The sequence below is a fragment of the Triticum dicoccoides genome, chromosome 6B (genome assembly GCF_002162155.2).
Source record: "Triticum dicoccoides isolate Atlit2015 ecotype Zavitan chromosome 6B, WEW_v2.0, whole genome shotgun sequence".
NCBI classification, from domain to species: Eukaryota; Viridiplantae; Streptophyta; class Magnoliopsida; order Poales; family Poaceae; genus Triticum; species Triticum dicoccoides.
Window position 1 is genome coordinate 147,479,887 of NC_041391.1, and position 16,439 is coordinate 147,496,325.

Genomic DNA, 16,439 nt, shown 5'->3' on the forward strand with positions numbered 1-16,439 from the left:
TAAGGGATCATCTTATTTACTACCGCGGTTCTAAGTAAACAAGATGCATGAAACATAATAAACATCATATGCAATTATATAGTAGTGACATGATATGGCCAATATCATATAGCTCCTTCGATCTCCATCTTCGGGGCTCCATGATCATCTTCATCACCGGCATGACACCATGATCTCCATCATCATGATCTCCATCATTGTGTCTTCATGAAGTTGTCAAGCCAACGACTACTTCTACTTCTATGGCTAACGCGTTTAGCAATAAAGTAAAGTAATTTACATGGCGTTCTTCAATGACACGCAGGTCATACAAAAAATAAAGACAACTCCTATGGCTCCTGCCGGTTGTCATACTCATCGACATGCAAGTCGTGATTCCTATTACAAGAACGTGATCTCATACATCACAATATATCATTCATCATTCATCACAACTTCTGGCCATATCACATCACATGACAATTGCTGCAAAAACAAGTTAGACGTCCTCTAATTGTTGTTGCATCTTTTACGTGGCTGCAATTGGGTTCTAGCAAGAACGTTTTCTTACCTATGAATAACCACAACGTGATTTTGTCAACTTCTATTTACCCTTCATAAGGACCCTTTTCATCTAATCCGCTCCAACTAAAGTAGGAGAGACAGACACCCGCTAGCCACCTTATGCAACTAGTGCATGTTAGTCGGTGGAACCTGTCTCACGTAAGCGTATGTGTAAGATCGGTCCGGGCCGCTTCATCCCACAATACCGCTGAAGCAAGAAAAGACTAGTAGCGGCAAGCAAGTTGACAAGATCTATGCCCACAACAAAATTGTGTTCTACTCGTCCAATAGAGAACTACGCATAGACCTAGCTCATGATGCCACTGTTGGGGACCGTTGCAGAAAATAAATTTTTTCCTACGGTTTCACCAAGATCCATCTATGAGTTCATCTAAGCAACGAGTGAAAGGAGAGATGCATCTACATACCACTTTGTAGATCGCGAGCGGAAGCGTTCAAAAGAACGGGGTTGAGGTAGTCGTTCTTGTCGTGATCCTATCACCGGAGATCCTAGCGCCGAAAGGACGGCACCTCCATGTTCAACACACGTACGGTCAGCGTGACGTCTCCTCTGTCTTGATCCAGCAAGGGGTAAGGAGAGGTTGATGATGATCCAGCAGCACGACGGCGTGGTGGTGGATGCAGCAGAACTTCGGCAGGGCTTCGCCAAGCTGCTGCGGGAGGAGGACGAGGTGTAGCAGGGGGAGGGAGGCGCCAAGACTTGGGGTGCGGCTGCCCTCCCCCCTGCCCTCCTTTATATAGGCCCCTAGGGGGGGGGCGCCGGCCCTGGGAGATGCAATCTCCCAAGGGGGCGGTGGGCAGGGGGGGTGGAGTGCCCCCCAAGGCAAGTGGTGTGCCCCCCCCCACCTAGGGTTTCCAACCCTAGGCGCAGGAGGGCCAAGGAGGGCGCACCAGCCCACTAGGGCCTGGTTCCCCTCCCACTTCATCCCACGAGGCCCTCCGGGATAGGTGGCCCCACTCGGTGGTCCCAGTACAATACCGGGTGACCCCAAAACTTTCCCAATGGCCGAAACAACACTTCCTATATAGTTTTCTTTACCTCCGGACCATTCCGAAACTCCTCGTGACGTCCGGGATCTCATACGGGACTCCGAACAACATTCGGTTTGCTGCATACTCATATTCATACAACCCTAGCGTCACCGAACCTTAAGTGTGTAGACCCTACGGGTTCGGGAGACATGCAGACATGACCGAGATGGCTCTTCGGTCAATAACCAACAGCGGGATCTGGATACCCATGTTGGCTCCCACATACTCCTCGATGATTTCATCGGATGAACCACGATGTCGAGGGTTCAAGCAACCCCGTATACTATTCCCTCTGTCAGACGGTATGTTACTTGCCCGAGACTCGATCGTCGGTATCCCAATACCTTGTTCAGTCTCGTTGCCGGCAAGTCACTTTACTCGTACCGTAATGCATGATCCCGTGACCAGACACTTGGTCACTTTGAGCTCATTATGATGATGCACTACCGAGTGGGCCCAGTGATACCTCTTCGTAACACGGAGTGACAAATCCTAGTCTCGATCCGTGTCAACCCAACAGACACTTTCGGAGATACCTGTAGTGCACCTTTATAGTCACCCAGTTATGTTGTGACATTTGGTACACCCAAAGCACTCCTACGGTATCCGGGAGTTGCACGATCTCATGGTCTAAGGAAGAGATACTTGACATTGGAAAAGCTCTAGCAAAACGAACTACACGATCTTGTGCTATGCTTAGGAATGGGTCTTGTCCATCACATCATTCTCCTAATGATGTGATCTCGTTGTCAACGACATCTAATGTCCATAGTCAGGAAACCATGACTATCTGTTGACCAACGAGCTAGTCAACTAGAGGCTTACTTGGGACGTATTGTTGTCTATGTATTCACACGTGTATTACGATTTCCGGATAATACAATTATAGCATGAATAAAAGACAATTATAATGAACAAGGAAATATAATAATAATCCTTTTATTATTGCCTCTAGGGCATATTTCCAACAGATAGGCACTCTGGAAATCCACAACTTCAAATGTCAACTTTTCTTTGCGGTAATTTTTGGAATCACCAAAAACTACATCAAGAGCAATCTGACTGAGTGACGCAACCTTCTTTCCAGGAATGACTCCATAGAAACTCATGTTGCTGGTACTGAGTCTGGACATCGGAATGCCCATCCCTTTCAATGTCTCTGCATACAGTATATTCAGGCTACTGCCACCATCCATCAAAACTTTAGTCAGTCAAGTGCCTTTGATGACTGGGTCGACCACAAGAGCTTGCCTCCCAGGGGTGGCTATGTGTGTCGGGTGATCAGACTGGTCGAATGTGATGGCAGTCTGAGACCATTTCAGATAGTTGGGTGTCTCCGGAGCAACCATATTCACTTCTCGGTTGATAACTTTCAATCGACTTTTGCTCTCAACGTCAGCAAAAGTCACCAGAGTGGAATTGACCTGGGGATATCCATCATCACTATCCTCCTTGTCCTCAACTTTGTCCGACTCCTTTTCCTTATCTTTGGGTTGTTTCCCCTGGAATTGCTGGATCAAGAGCCGACACTGTCGAGTGGTATGTTTCGGGTAAATGAATTTACCCTCCTCATCTTTTTTGTGGATGTGGCACGGCAAATCCATCACGCCATTTCCTTCCTTGTCTTTCACCTTCTTAGGGTTCCAAGACCCTTTAGGCTTCCCTTTAAACTTTCCTTGAGTCACGGCCAAGGCTTCTCCAGGAGCAGCTGGCTCAGCTTTCCGCTTCTGCTTCCGACTGGAGTTCCCTCCTCCGATTTCGTGGGCGACTGACTTGTGCTTGCCACTCTGGAGCCGATCCTCCTCTTCACCATTGGCATACTTGATGGCTATCTCCATCATTCGACTCAGAGACATGTCTCCGGTTCGACCAAATTTCAGGTTTAGCTCTCTGTACTTAATGCCTTCCTTGAAGGCACAGACTGCCTGGTGATCAGATACATTCTCTACCGTGTGATGCAATGTGATCCATCTCTGGATGTAATCTCTCAAAGTCTCATTCGACTTCTGCACGCAAGTTTGCAGCTCTGTCAGTCCTACTGGTCGCTTGCAAGTTCCTTCAAACGTTTTGACAAACTCTCGGGAAAGATCTTCCCAAGTGTAAATGCTGCTGGGTGCTAACTGATTCAACCATGCTCTGGCCGAGCCCTCCAACATAAGAGGCAGATGTTTCATGGCCACCTCATCATTTCCGCCGCCAATCTGAACAGCCACTCGGTAGTCTTCTAGCCAAGTATCAGACTTGGACTCACCAGTGAACTTACTGACTCCAGTCGCCAACCTGAAGTTGGGAGGAATCACCGCGGCCGTGATGGCTCTGCTGAAACACTCTGGTCCTGAGACATGCACTCTGCTGCTGGTGGGTACATCTCTGTCGTGACCCTCTTGGTGAGCTCTGTTCATGTCGACCAAACCTTGAACGATAATGGATCTCGCATCAAAGCTTGGTTCCCTGGGGTCGACTGGGATCCTTCGCCCACCACTGTGCTGGCGTCTATCATCCTGTTGTCGAGGCACGTACGATCCACCCCTTGGGGGAGGGGTGGGCACTCGACGTCGATCATCGCGATTGATTCGGTGATCATACTGCTCATGGTTATTGTACTGATCGTGCCGGTCTCCACACCCCTCACGCCTCGGGGGCGATCTGGGGCTCTGAGCCGACTGGACTGTATTTGCAGCTACGGATCTGCTGTGAATCCTATTCCGCGATTGCGATACAGCTGAATTTTGATCTCCTGCTGCTCAGAGCAAATCTCTGATCTGCAACAAGCCTCTGCCAGCCTCTGACTGGGAAGGCTAAATTGACTCTGCTATACGGGCCGCAGCTGCTAAATTCTGAATCGGAGTTCCATATACCTGAGTCGGTATTGGAAAGAGCTGACGTCGATTTGAATCCGGAACCCGTTGCCGTGCACGCTCGTCGAGTGCTCGCTGGAGGTTCTCCAGTCGAGTGCGCTCAGCCAAGTTGGCCAAGCACGCGTCCTCTAAGGCACAAGCCTCGGGGGTTTCTCCAACGATAGGAGTGTGTAGCGCATCCATGTTCCGGCGGCGAAGTTCTTCCCTTTGCAGCGAAGTGAGGGGCTCGGGGAGATACTCCTCATGGGCATGCGACGTATCGCCTCCGCCGTCACCTCCGTCGGCGCCGGCAAAACCGGGAGGACCGTGTGGTCCATCGACCATCAGAACCTCCGCCACTGGATCACTGCTGTCGCACTCGGATGCAGTGTCTGCGGAGCCGGTCGACAGATCGAACAGGCCGTAGAGAGATTCATCGGGCTCGATTGCCATGACTTGGGGGGTGGCCGATTGGCGAGCCACCGCGTGTCTCACCCACCGCTGAAGCCTCGACCGACCAGAGCACTTGCGCCGGTGGGAAACAGGGTGGGAGGACGACACAAGGACCGACCGATACTGGGTCGACGGTTGCCGCAGGAGGACACCGCGGACGCACCCGCGAAAGTGCATCGCTCCGCAAATTGGGAGCGCGTTGATGTCGAGCGGAGCCTCCTGAAGCCAAGCAGAGTCGTCGACGACGAACGTGAGCGCGCCGAGATGGATCTCACGGCCCTCAACCAAAACTCCGCCTGAAACCATGATGAAGGAGATCGGAAAAAATTGCAACTTCTCCAGTAAGTCGCTAAGACACCTGCCCCAAGGTGGGCGCCAACTGTCATGGTTCTAAGTCTGACAGTAGTATAGGGGGGGTAGGTATGGAGAGGCAAGATCCTAGCTATGTGTATGAGTTCAGGCCCTTCTCGGAGGAAGTAACAGCCCTACGTCTCGGAGCCCGGAGGCGGTCGACTGGATTATATGTGTATGAGTTACAGGGGTGCGAACCCTTTACACTGAGGAGGGGGTGGCTTATATAGAGTCCGCCAGACCCCTCCGGTCCTCAGCTATGCAGGGTTTAAGATACATTAAGATTGGGCGTTACTGGTAACGCTACACATAAAGTGCTATGATGACCATAAAAGCTACTTAATGATCGACCGTTGGCGTGCAGAGTGACTTTAGGCCTCCTGACTGTCGAGTGGATGACTTCATGGTCGAGTGGTAGGCTTCATGGTCGAGTGTCTTCGAGTCTGTCGAGTGGAACACTTCTGAATCGATTGAAAGGTGGTTTCTTCTAGAGATGTCCTTGGGTAGGGTAGTTTGGACAGGTCCATGACCCTACCCTAGGTACATAGCTTCATCAGTCGCCGCCGCCGACAGCACGCGGGCAGGGCCTGGGGCGCAGGCCGGCGGCGGCGAGAGTGGGGTCAGGGGGAGGGGGCGCTGGGTGAAGAGGAGAGGAGCCCCCGGTTGACTTGGTCGGGGAGGCGACGCGGGGGGACGAAGGGTCGTGTGGAGTGAAATTTTACAAACTCGCGGTATTCATGTTATTTCCGAGAATTAAAAAACGTCTACATGTATAGATGTTCCTTCCAATAACTCGAAAACATCCCGTTGAAGGGGCTGTGCGAGCTGTGCGCTCGTACAGGGCCCCCCAAAATTCAAGGGCCCCCAATTTGCGTCCATGTACATGGAACAGCGCATGTAATATTTCAGTCTGGGCCAGCTTTACCTTGTTGCCGGAAGCACTCTAATATTTTCATTTTCATCAATATTTCAGTCTGGACGAGAGCGGCCAGCGAACGGCTTAGGTAAAAGAAGCCCAAAGAGTGCTTCGGGCAACAAGGTAATTGATGATTGTCATGAAACTACTTTTGAAAATGAAAATCCAGATTCTAATATTGATGATTGTCACGGTGATGATGCAGTAGAGGTTGAGGTTGCCATTGCAGAAATTCATGAAGGTGATGATGGTCATGGTAGAGCATGAGGTTAGTTTATTGCTTTTAGTTTTTGAGTTGATACTTGAGAAAATTCCAAATATTGTGCGACATAACACAAATTTAAATTATATAATTATAAGTGAGATTATGCTTGAGTTTCTTTTTTCAAATTTTAGGGCCCCATTGCGCTTTTCGTACCGGGGCCCCGGATTCCTGGAGACGGCCCTGCATCTAAGTTGACGTATAAGAGTACTCTTGAAGGATGAAATGAAAGTAAGCAGAGAGAAAAAATATATCCAAAAACATGTACATGTATTCATGTTCTTTCTGGTAACTCATGCATTGAAGAGCCATGCATTGAATTTAATGTATATGAGTACTCTTGAATGCTGTAATAAAATGGCACAAAGAGGAAAAAAAGGCTTACGCACACTGTGTCCATGTGCAATAGAACATGGACTTGCCAAGCTCACTCAAAGGAATCACTCTGAACATGACTTGCCACACGTACCCATGACAATTGGTAAACATTTGCAATCAGTGAGCCGGCCGAAACTGGGCCGGTCTCCTCCTCGCACAACGCACCTCCACCTGGACCCACACGACCTGCTCTCCACAGAAATCTTATTTCTCACCCCCCACTCGACCGCTTGCCCACTCCCCTTGACAGAAATCTTATCCCCACCCCCACACGAGATCCACATGACATGTATCACAGAGTCATGTAATTCGCTAGAACCAGTAAAAAAATTGCTATTTTTTGCTGGAACCGGCAAATCTTTGCTTCAAAGCAAGCAATACTAGAGGTTTTTGTTGCTTTTTTTTTGCTAGAGCCATCGTTTTTTTAGTCGCGCGGTGGCAAGCAAGCACGAGAAGACGAGGACAAGCGCGAGCAACCGGCGAGCGCACAGGATTTGGCATGTGCTCAGTTGTTGATTTTTTTTTAAGATAGCGAACCACTCGTTCCAAGTGGTGAATGCCATGTCTCGAATCGAGCTTATATATCGGTTAGGATTCCCATACAGGAGCAATGTGGTACTAATTAGCTAACCCCCATTCCTTCACATTGACATGGGCCAAATGTAGGCCCAGCGCAGGAAAAACAAGGGACGCGCCAGACTGGACGTTCGTGGACCGAACAAGCGTCAGCTCGTTTTTGAACGATCAGTACACACCAAGAACGAAGAGCAGGTGTTCAGTGAGAATGATGCCAACGGTCTCAATGCAAATAACTACTGGAGCAAAATCTTAATTAAGTGCCAAAAACGTTCTTATATTATGGGACGGAGGAATTATCCAGAAATAAGAGAGGAGTGCTCCTACAAGTTCTCTCAGCGATTAGAGCTTCTCAGCCGCCCGATCATTTTCCTGATGTCGTTTGGGCCGTCGGATCTCGGGCTCGGCTCACGTGAGGCGTCAGATATTTACCACATCGTAGTGAGCCGTTAGATAAAATTCCAGTGCCCCCCGGTCGTGGCACCGCGCGTAAATAGCCAGCCCTGCCGGGGCCATTTCGGTCATTTCGTGCACTGGGGTATACTAGTAATTGGCATGTGCTTTGCACATTTATAGCATGCATGTCGAGATTCATGTTCACTTCTTCAATTTTTAAATAGCTAAAACTCATTATTTAGTTTCCTAGTCATGCACCATTTAGCTATAACTCATTCTCGGTATGTTGCTTTTTCAATAGCTTTACATGTTTTTAGCAACTATTTATGCTTTTCTAGCAAGGTTCTGGCATCAATGCGCCGGACATCATCTTATTTCATAATATATATATATATATGCTCGATAAAAGTGTAGCACTTGACTATAATTATCTTTTTTGCTTGTATACAATTTCTTATGTCGCATTTTCCCTTTCTTCGAGTGTATATTGTGGAAATTATTATGTCGGTGCGGATCTTTGGAACATGGCGGCCAATGCATCCGAATTGGAAAATCAATTAAAAAATAAAAATTCAAAACTTTCTGAAACTTATTTAACAAACATGAGCTAGCATAATACCCATGTAAAAAGTTTCACGGGGGAATGACTGTCTGGTATCCTCGACAATAAAAAACCACAAGTCCAAAAAATATGAATAGTAACTTTTATATAATATCAGTTTTGTTTTTTCCCCTGTCCAGAACACCACGCTTACACGTGGAATGCACGTCTTACAATCATGGAGTGATTTTTTCTTTTGGAGAAACTTGCTGAATGTAAGTATTGCTTTTTTTAGCACGTATCGGAAGTGTTGTTCTGCTCCTGGGTTCATATGCACCTAGGATGAACAGTAAATTCTGAAAAAAAATAGAAAGAAAACTAAAGAAATTGTTGGATGTTTTACCAACAATTTTTTTAGAGATAAACATTGTTGGATGTTTTACCAACAATTTTTTTAGAGATAAACATTGTTGGATGTTTTACCAACTTGCTAGGTCTCGTGATGGAAAAATATTCCTGGAGGTTTGAACAAAAAAAAATTGTTGTTCTAAAGTGCTTTAAAAATGCCCTTTCTAGAACACCATTTTTTTTTGTTTTTGTTGTGGCCTCCACAAATACTTTTTCACCACGAAATTTTGCATGTTTGTAAAACTTTCAACAATGTTTGTCTCGAAAATAGTTTCACATTTTTTTGATTTTTATTTTATTTTATTTGATTTTACTGTTCACCCAGGAGCATATGCACCCAAGTACAGAAACTCCACGTCCAACAAGTATTGGTTTTTTAAGGCAATTTAGCAAGTATTGCTGAGGTAGCAAGTATGGAAGCCCAGCCTCATGACACGGAAAAGAATTTGCAAATTCTGCCTTGGGCTTAGCACGTCCTCCACTCAATCTGCAACAAGGCCCAAGATGTATCACGTATTGGGCCTCTTTTCTGGGAAGTGGGAGGCGATGGTTCCAGAACACCGTGGAGGTTATTATGTTATACTGTTCATCACGAATCCCACTGCTGTCAGCCGTTAGATTTAGCACACCAACGGTTATGATCGATGATTTAGATCCAATTCAAAACTGGTACACTATATAGTAGTATAGATATAGATATAGAAAAGACGACGACTCGCGTGGAGATGACCTAGCCGCCTCCTCCTCTCCCTCCCTCCCGCAGCCGCCTGCCCCCCTCCCTCCCGCACGCCTCCTTTCCTCCCTCCCGCACGCCTCCTCTCCTCCCACCCACATCGCCGCCACCGCCACCCACCTCCTTGAACTGCGCCGTCGGCGGCCAGATCCACCGCAACAAACCCCCCTCCCCTCCCCCCAACAATGATGAGCAACAGCAGAGGGAGGATGAGGAGCACGACGACGGCGGCGGCGGAGAGCAGCAGCAATAGGCGGCGCAGCAGCAGGCCTTGGGCAAGATTCCTCCGACCCCCGTCCCGCGTCACCTATCCTCCGACCACGCCGCCGTGCTGCACGACGGCAAGTGGGCGCCCGCCCTCCCCGTCCTGCGATGGCCGAGATCCAGTTCGTCGCCCTTGTCCTTGCCTTACCTCACGTCTCCCCCGCCACCACCCACTGGCAGGAGGCCCCCGCCACTCCTCTTGCGCCTCCACCACGTCGCCGTCACTGGGAGGAGGTGCTCATTGCCTCCGGGAAGCACCACGGCCACTGGATCCGTTGCTACGTTCGTCGATCTGTACGTGATTGTTTGTTTTGGACCGTCTCAGTTCTGGTTAACTGGAGCTCATCCATGGTTGTACCTTTTCCCCTTTTTTCCATTGCAGTTTGGTCCGCTATCTACAGGTTCTCGTTGTTCTGGTCAGTTCTTCATGTTCTGTCTTTGGCCAGCCCTTTGCAGGCTGACTCCTCTCCCTCTCTTCTCTGCTTTCCAGGCCCATGCTTGCATTTTTGCGGCCATGTATACATTCGATGTTAGATTTTGTCTATACAATGGTTGTATCTGTTTTTTGTTCTGTTATTGGTAGAAGCCTAGCATCTAAAATTATTATTCCCTGCTTGTTTTTTGTGCTTGCTTGGCATTTGGAATTGGGGATTTTTGTCACTTCTCTAGATCCTGGTAGGACCTAGGATTTTTTTGTACCTTTCTGCTGTATCCTAGAAGTAGCCTATTGATTTGTTTGTTGGAACTGCTCATATGTGTGCGTTGTTGGGGCTACCAAACAAACCGATATTGTTCTAGATATGATCTATAAAAATTGTTCATTGGTTAGCTGAAGTAGTATGCTGTCAGGAAGACATTCACTGGGTTGGTCCATTTAGGCTGGCAAGCTTGGTTTGCATCCATCCTGTCTGCTTCTTTTGGGTGTCATCTAGGTTTATTTACTCTTTTAGGTTCCTACTTTAGTGATCATGGATCCTTAGGTTTGTTTGATTTAATGGAATTGGGACCTACATGTTTTTTTCCTATTTGAATGAATGTAGGTTATGTTTTTCTTAAGCATTGAACCTCCTTGCAAAGAATGTGTGGAAATGTGGTTTTGCTCTCTGAGATGGTTGTGCTCAAATTTATGGTTCTTGATTAATGTTTTTTTACTTTCTGCTAGTTTGTTTCTTTCGGTTTGGTGGTGGCCTTGGAATCCTGTTGACTCTTGGAAACTGCTGGACCCTGTTGTTATTCTTTGGTTCATAAGGTTCGTCCTGCTTTATTTTCCGTTACTTGTTATGTGTAATCTCTATTCTTATTTATCTAATATCCTTGTTCGTCCTTTTTTGGTGTGTGTTGGTAATTTTTGGGTTGTTCCTAATCATTACAACCATGTCTATTGTGCGTTCATCATGTGTGCCTATGTTTGAGGCTGTTGTGGGCTACTGTCGGATTCTATTCTTACATTTGAGAGGTGGTGGATCATGGTTCTGTCCTTGGAGGGGTCAAGATTGATGTTATTGTTAGGGATGATGGCGTGCAGTCTCAAAACATGTTTTCGGGGGTAGTTCAACCTAGATCTCTCTACATTTGTTGCTCCTAAGGTTTCTGTTTAGAGTAAATTGCTCTTGGTACAATTGTTGATGGATTGACCTGCTTTCTCTTTCAGTGCCTTAAGCACCTAATGTTACTGAAAGCTATATATATTGTCATCACCTAACTGTACACACATACTGAAAGCTATATATATTGTTATCTACAGACTCTGTATCATTAAATTTCTGTTTTACATAGATTTTTTGTTTCCTAATGTTAGGTCATATGGTTCAATTGATATTCAGAAGACTTCTTCTTTGCCAAAGATGAGCTCTTGCTCGGTAATTTGCATGCCATGCTGGACATCATTTATAAACTGCAAAGGAGAGCTACTAATCTTAATATGGGTGAGGTACATGTTATAACTCTTCAGTGGTTGTAGCAGCCATATATTTTCATAGCAGAGGAGATGATACATAATATAGTTTGGTCAATGATTAATACATCACTTGAGGTTTATTTTTTACCACTGTCTATGCAAGTTTTGTGGTGGAATGCTTTCCATACGTTACTATTAGCTATGCTTAATTGTGTTTTGCATCTTCCTTGTAGCTCATACATTGTAGGATTTTATAATTAGCAAGAATTTTACATCTCCGGACTGGAAAGCTAGCTGACTTGGCACTATCTTCTTACCTGATTGTGAGATGTGTGATTTTGGGTTACAACCCTTAGTTTATTTCTTATTTTTTTTCCTCTGCTTCCTTCCATATTTTCCTATAATTAATTTGAAGCTTTATATTTTATCAGGTGCATTAGCACTTGCCGCTGCAGCAAGAGTTGCCACCAAATCAGATTATAAGTTATTTAAAAAAATCCTATATTGTGAAGTAGTTATGCCCATCCCATAGCTTAGATGGATCATGTGTTACTATATAAAGTATTTCATCGTGTCTCAAGCTTTCTGTGCTCAATGGTGAAACTTGCCACATGATATTAATATGATCAGCGAAAACCTGAATACATGCACATTCATCTTGACTTTTGGGGTTTGATATTATTGATGATGTGTGAGGAAGGCTTGGTGCAATAAAAGATTGTAACATATGTCTTCCTCATTTTTAACGTACCGGAGACATATAAAGAGGACTAAGTTTACAAGTTAGTAATAGGCACTTTATATGTGATGCCATGTGAGGAAGCCCTGGTATGATTCAATAGGAGATGGTAATTTGAGGAAGTTAAGAGCGCAAATTTGTTGCTACCTACCCTGGTTACTAAATTCAATCAGAATACTATAAAAGTACATGTCACTATAGTATTTATATATGGTCCAGTATATGTATGTGGGTCCCTTTTTTAGATTACTGCTACCTTCAATTGTTGGGTTTTCTTAGATTTTCCCATAAACATATGTGGAAAGCTTTCTTTCAGGCGATTGGATGTCACTTAACTATGATTTCTATTATTTTTATAGTATTTTTAAATGTCAAATAGTTATCATGACTTAATGGCGACATTTAAAAGTTGTATATTTGCACATGCATACGGGTATTTAACTTAACATGGTCTACATATTCAAATCTACAGTTCTGCACTATTCCTTTTGGATTACCCAATTGTGTTCACTAGAAGTGTGTGATTCCCTTAGGTACTTGCAGGGTTTCCAACAATAATGTTGCAGGTCATTTTTTAAGTAATACATTTTGATTATGTTCATTTCCTTTTCAAGTTCGGGGACTGTACTAGCTTTAATAAATATGTCGATGTCAAGCTAGATAAACTTATAGCATTTGTTTGTTAACAAAGGATCTTTAAATTCTCCCTTGAACCTCATACGTCGACCTATTTTCTTTACTTCCCTGTCCGTTGACTCGTATAAATTATCTTTTTGCACGGGGCAAGATGTGTCCCTAAACCAACAGCTAAAGGAACTCATACAGTGTAATTCATACATTCAAATTTATCGATGTTGATGACAATTCAATAACAGCATCAGTCTAGATTGATCTCCCACCCCGCAGCAATAGGATATTGGCAACTCACTTGGAAATTCATTGAGAATTTACTCTGTTCAGAAGCAAAATCATATTCCACTGCTCCATCCACTCTGTCCAGGTTCATCTCTCTCTCTCTCTCTCTCATGTCAAGCTTGATTCCTTGTAATATATTGTGTGATGGAAGTATATGTTTTCTTTCCTTTGGCCGCACTATTTCCATGTGCACTATAATATTTATTCAATATAAAATGCAGATTTTCAGAAATATCAAAGTTTGAGAGAAGCATATTTAGGCCTGAAACTTTTTATCTTGCCAAAACTTCCGTGCATACAGCGGCTTCTTTGAATTTCTGCTTCTAGGAGATGATGTTGGTTCTGAACTTCCATCACATTTATGAAGTTCTATTCTGCTCTAGCTCATGTTTTTATCCTAAATTGAATTAACTGGTTCATTTTTTTTGTCGATAAGGAACATCATGGCAGATCTGTGGACGGCATCACCACAACCATAGATGGTCTAATCTCGAGGTGAAAATACTCTCTTTGTCTCTCAATTATGTTAACTAAATAGTTACTTGATTTGATGTTGGTTAGGATTTGTGTGGAGTAAGCAACTATTCTCTTTGACCACTGCCAGCTACTTCTAATTTTTGTTAGTCCCATTCTGCAACTACAACTTGCACAATAAGAATATTCAGATAATGTTGCATGTTCTGTCATTGATTGGCCAACTCATTATCTTCTTCTTTTGACCATTTTGGAGAGGAAACCAAAAGAGGAGAAGAAGGCAGCTGAAGAGCATGCTGCCGAAGTGAAGGGTTCTGGCAAGAAGAAAGAAAGAATGTTATCCTACATTCTTTGTATTTTACTCACATTTATAACTTTGCACTAAACGTTATTGTGAAGCATGTTTGTTTGTAATATTGTCTTTAGCAATAGAAGATTTTTATAGCTTCAATCTGCTATGTGGAAGAATATTGGCATTACTAATTTCTCAAAAATAAAAACACTTGCTTTTGCAGCACCGTCATGTTGATCAGTGAGAGGTGAACCAATGAATTCATAAACAGAAATGTTTTGTGTTGCTCTTTCAGTTCTGTCTGTTGTGTTTTCATGGCCATGCTTGCACAACAGCGGTGCTTCTCCAAGATGTGCTCTTTAGTATGGCGTCAGAACAACTAAATTTTCAGTCAAGAACTATTTTCTTTTTTTTTCTACTTGCTCACTAAACAATGCATTGACGTCCTGTTTCTTTCCCAATTCCGTCCACTCATTGCTGATACATGGATTATTTTGTGCGTTGTATGCTTTGTACAAGTTTGGCAATGTCCTTTGTTATTTAAGAGTTCCATTCTGCTTTGTTAATGTAGTAACCATTTGTGACTTGGATACAAAATATTTGGCATGGGTGGTTGAATTTATAAGGACATGCTATCTTACTTGCCATTATGCAGCCTATACCATGCTTGTGTCATGGCAGTATTAACCCCTCCAACATTTGGTAAACGGAATCAGTTCTAATATAAGGAGTTACTTTGAAAATGTAACATATGGATATGAAAGGGCTAGTATATTTTGTACTGATTTACATCATGTGATTCAATACTTTATCAGGTTTCCACATTATTTCTTCATTTCTTATTTTTGGTGTGGTGTGCTGCCCCGATGTGAGTCGACATGAAGAACCGCAACATAGTGAAGGATGAACCATGGTCTGATCAGAACTTCTAGAAGATTGGAAGAAGCGACCAAACCGCAACATGTATTGAAATATGACTATGTGTACCATTAATTTCAGAGATTACCGTACGCAAAGACTGAAGGTTCAGTCTTCTTTTCTTTCTTATAAGCCTAAAATTCAGATATTACCATACTCATTAATTTCTTTACCAAACTGTGATGTCTTGGTTCCGTACATATGTATCTCACTTATTCTTGAGCAGAATAGTGTGTTATAATCTGTTTGATAGATACCAACAACCAGAAAAACTTGATTTTTTATGCTAATGACTATATCCTTATAGAATGTGAAGGCAAGCAAGAGCAGATAGCAGTAGCCATTCTTGAATGTGTAACCAGTCAGCCATTCTTCAACCAAGGTAATCATTAGAACTGCAATATTTTCTGAATTTTAAATAAAGGTCGATAGTTTCTTGCAGATCAATCATACCTTTTGTATCTACCAAGGAGATCCTTGTGCAAGGATATTTATATTTTAGTTGGTAACTAATTATGCAAATTTGGTGATCTATCTATTTGTTTCACCTTAGAGTTGTTTGAATTTACCAGCCCATAATGTTCACTTCATTGCAAAAATAACTTTTACAAAAAAAACCTATTTGCAAAGTTAACTCATGACGATTTCGCATGTTCCAATATATGGAGATCCATGTTAGAAATTTCCTATTCATGTTTTTCTTTTTAAGGGGTATTGAAATAGCTACGGATATGACCCTTTAAAGCTGTGGATATTTCAACAGGTAAATAAGGAAAACAATTATCTTAGCCAGATAGTTATCTTGTGATGTTTCATCTTATAATGAAATTTCATTATCTAAGGCAAATTCATTTCCCTTCCAGCTATGTATGTGCTCAGTCTAATTAAAGTGTTTTTAAGTAGCTTTCTCTTTCAATCGTTTACCATTTCTACATTTCTATAATATTTTGTTGTATGTGTCATCTGTGATTTATATTTGTTCTGTAATATTAAATCTGTCAATTGAATTTTAGTCATACTTTTCTTAAATGAATATATTTGAAGGCCTGGTATGTTTTGTTCATGTTTTCTGCCTTTCAAGTGTGTTGGTATCACACCGTTAGTTATTAACCAATACATGTGTTGTTCATGTCTTCTGCTTTGTTAGTCGAGCACAAAAGTAGCACTATGTAGGTAAATTATTGTTGGGGAACATTGAAGAAAATAAAAAATTTCTATGCTTTCACCAAGATCAATCTATGAGTTCATCTAGCAACAAGAGAGAGGAGTGCATCTACATACCCTTGTAGATCGCGAGCGGAAGCGTTCAAGAGAAAGGGGTTGAGGGAGTCGTACTCGTCGTCATCTAAATCACCGGAGATCCTAGCGCCGAACGGATGGCACCTCCGCGTTCAACACACGTACGGTTGAGGAAGACGTCTCCTCATTCTTGATCCAGCAAGGGGGAAGGAGAGGTTGATGAAGATCCAGCAGCACGACGGCGTGGTGGTGGA

At 43.8% G+C, this 16,439-nt stretch overlaps 1 protein-coding gene across 4 annotated transcripts; it reads left to right on the forward strand.

Moving 5' to 3' along the window:
* The first annotated feature begins 9,482 nt into the window (after positions 1–9,482).
* Positions 9,483–14,675, forward strand: LOC119323236. 4 transcript variants are annotated; one of them, XM_037596836.1, is made up of 7 exons: positions 9,483–10,005; positions 10,094–10,127; positions 10,874–10,960; positions 11,510–11,636; positions 13,223–13,347; positions 13,484–13,597; positions 13,699–14,675. In XM_037596836.1, the coding sequence occupies exons 1-6, from the start codon at positions 9,633–9,635 to the stop codon at positions 13,587–13,589; spliced, it is 852 nt and encodes a 283-aa protein (XP_037452733.1). In that variant the 5' UTR covers positions 9,483–9,632; the 3' UTR covers positions 13,590–13,597; positions 13,699–14,675. The 4 variants fall into 4 exon arrangements, 3 of the variants coding, with proteins under 3 accessions (XP_037452733.1, XP_037452734.1, XP_037452731.1); XR_005156183.1 differs by having other exon boundaries at positions 13,223–13,757; positions 13,993–14,675; XM_037596837.1 differs by having other exon boundaries at positions 11,510–11,641; positions 13,223–14,675.
* The last annotated feature ends 1,764 nt before the right edge of the window (positions 14,676–16,439 follow it).

What these genes read in the sequence shown, in the direction of transcription:
- LOC119323236 (XM_037596834.1), top strand. Translation starts at nt 9,633, where the DNA reads ATGATGAGCAACAGCAGAGGGAGGATGAGGAGCACGACGACGGCGGCG. An exon ending in TACAGGTTCTCGTTGTTCTG is followed by an intron (nt 10,128 to 10,873) that starts GTCAGTTCTTCA and finishes ACTTTCTGCTAG; the next exon opens with TTTGTTTCTTTCGGTTTGGT. An exon ending in AGCTACTAATCTTAATATGG is followed by an intron (nt 11,637 to 13,222) that starts GTGAGGTACATG and finishes ATTCAATAACAG; the next exon opens with CATCAGTCTAGATTGATCTC.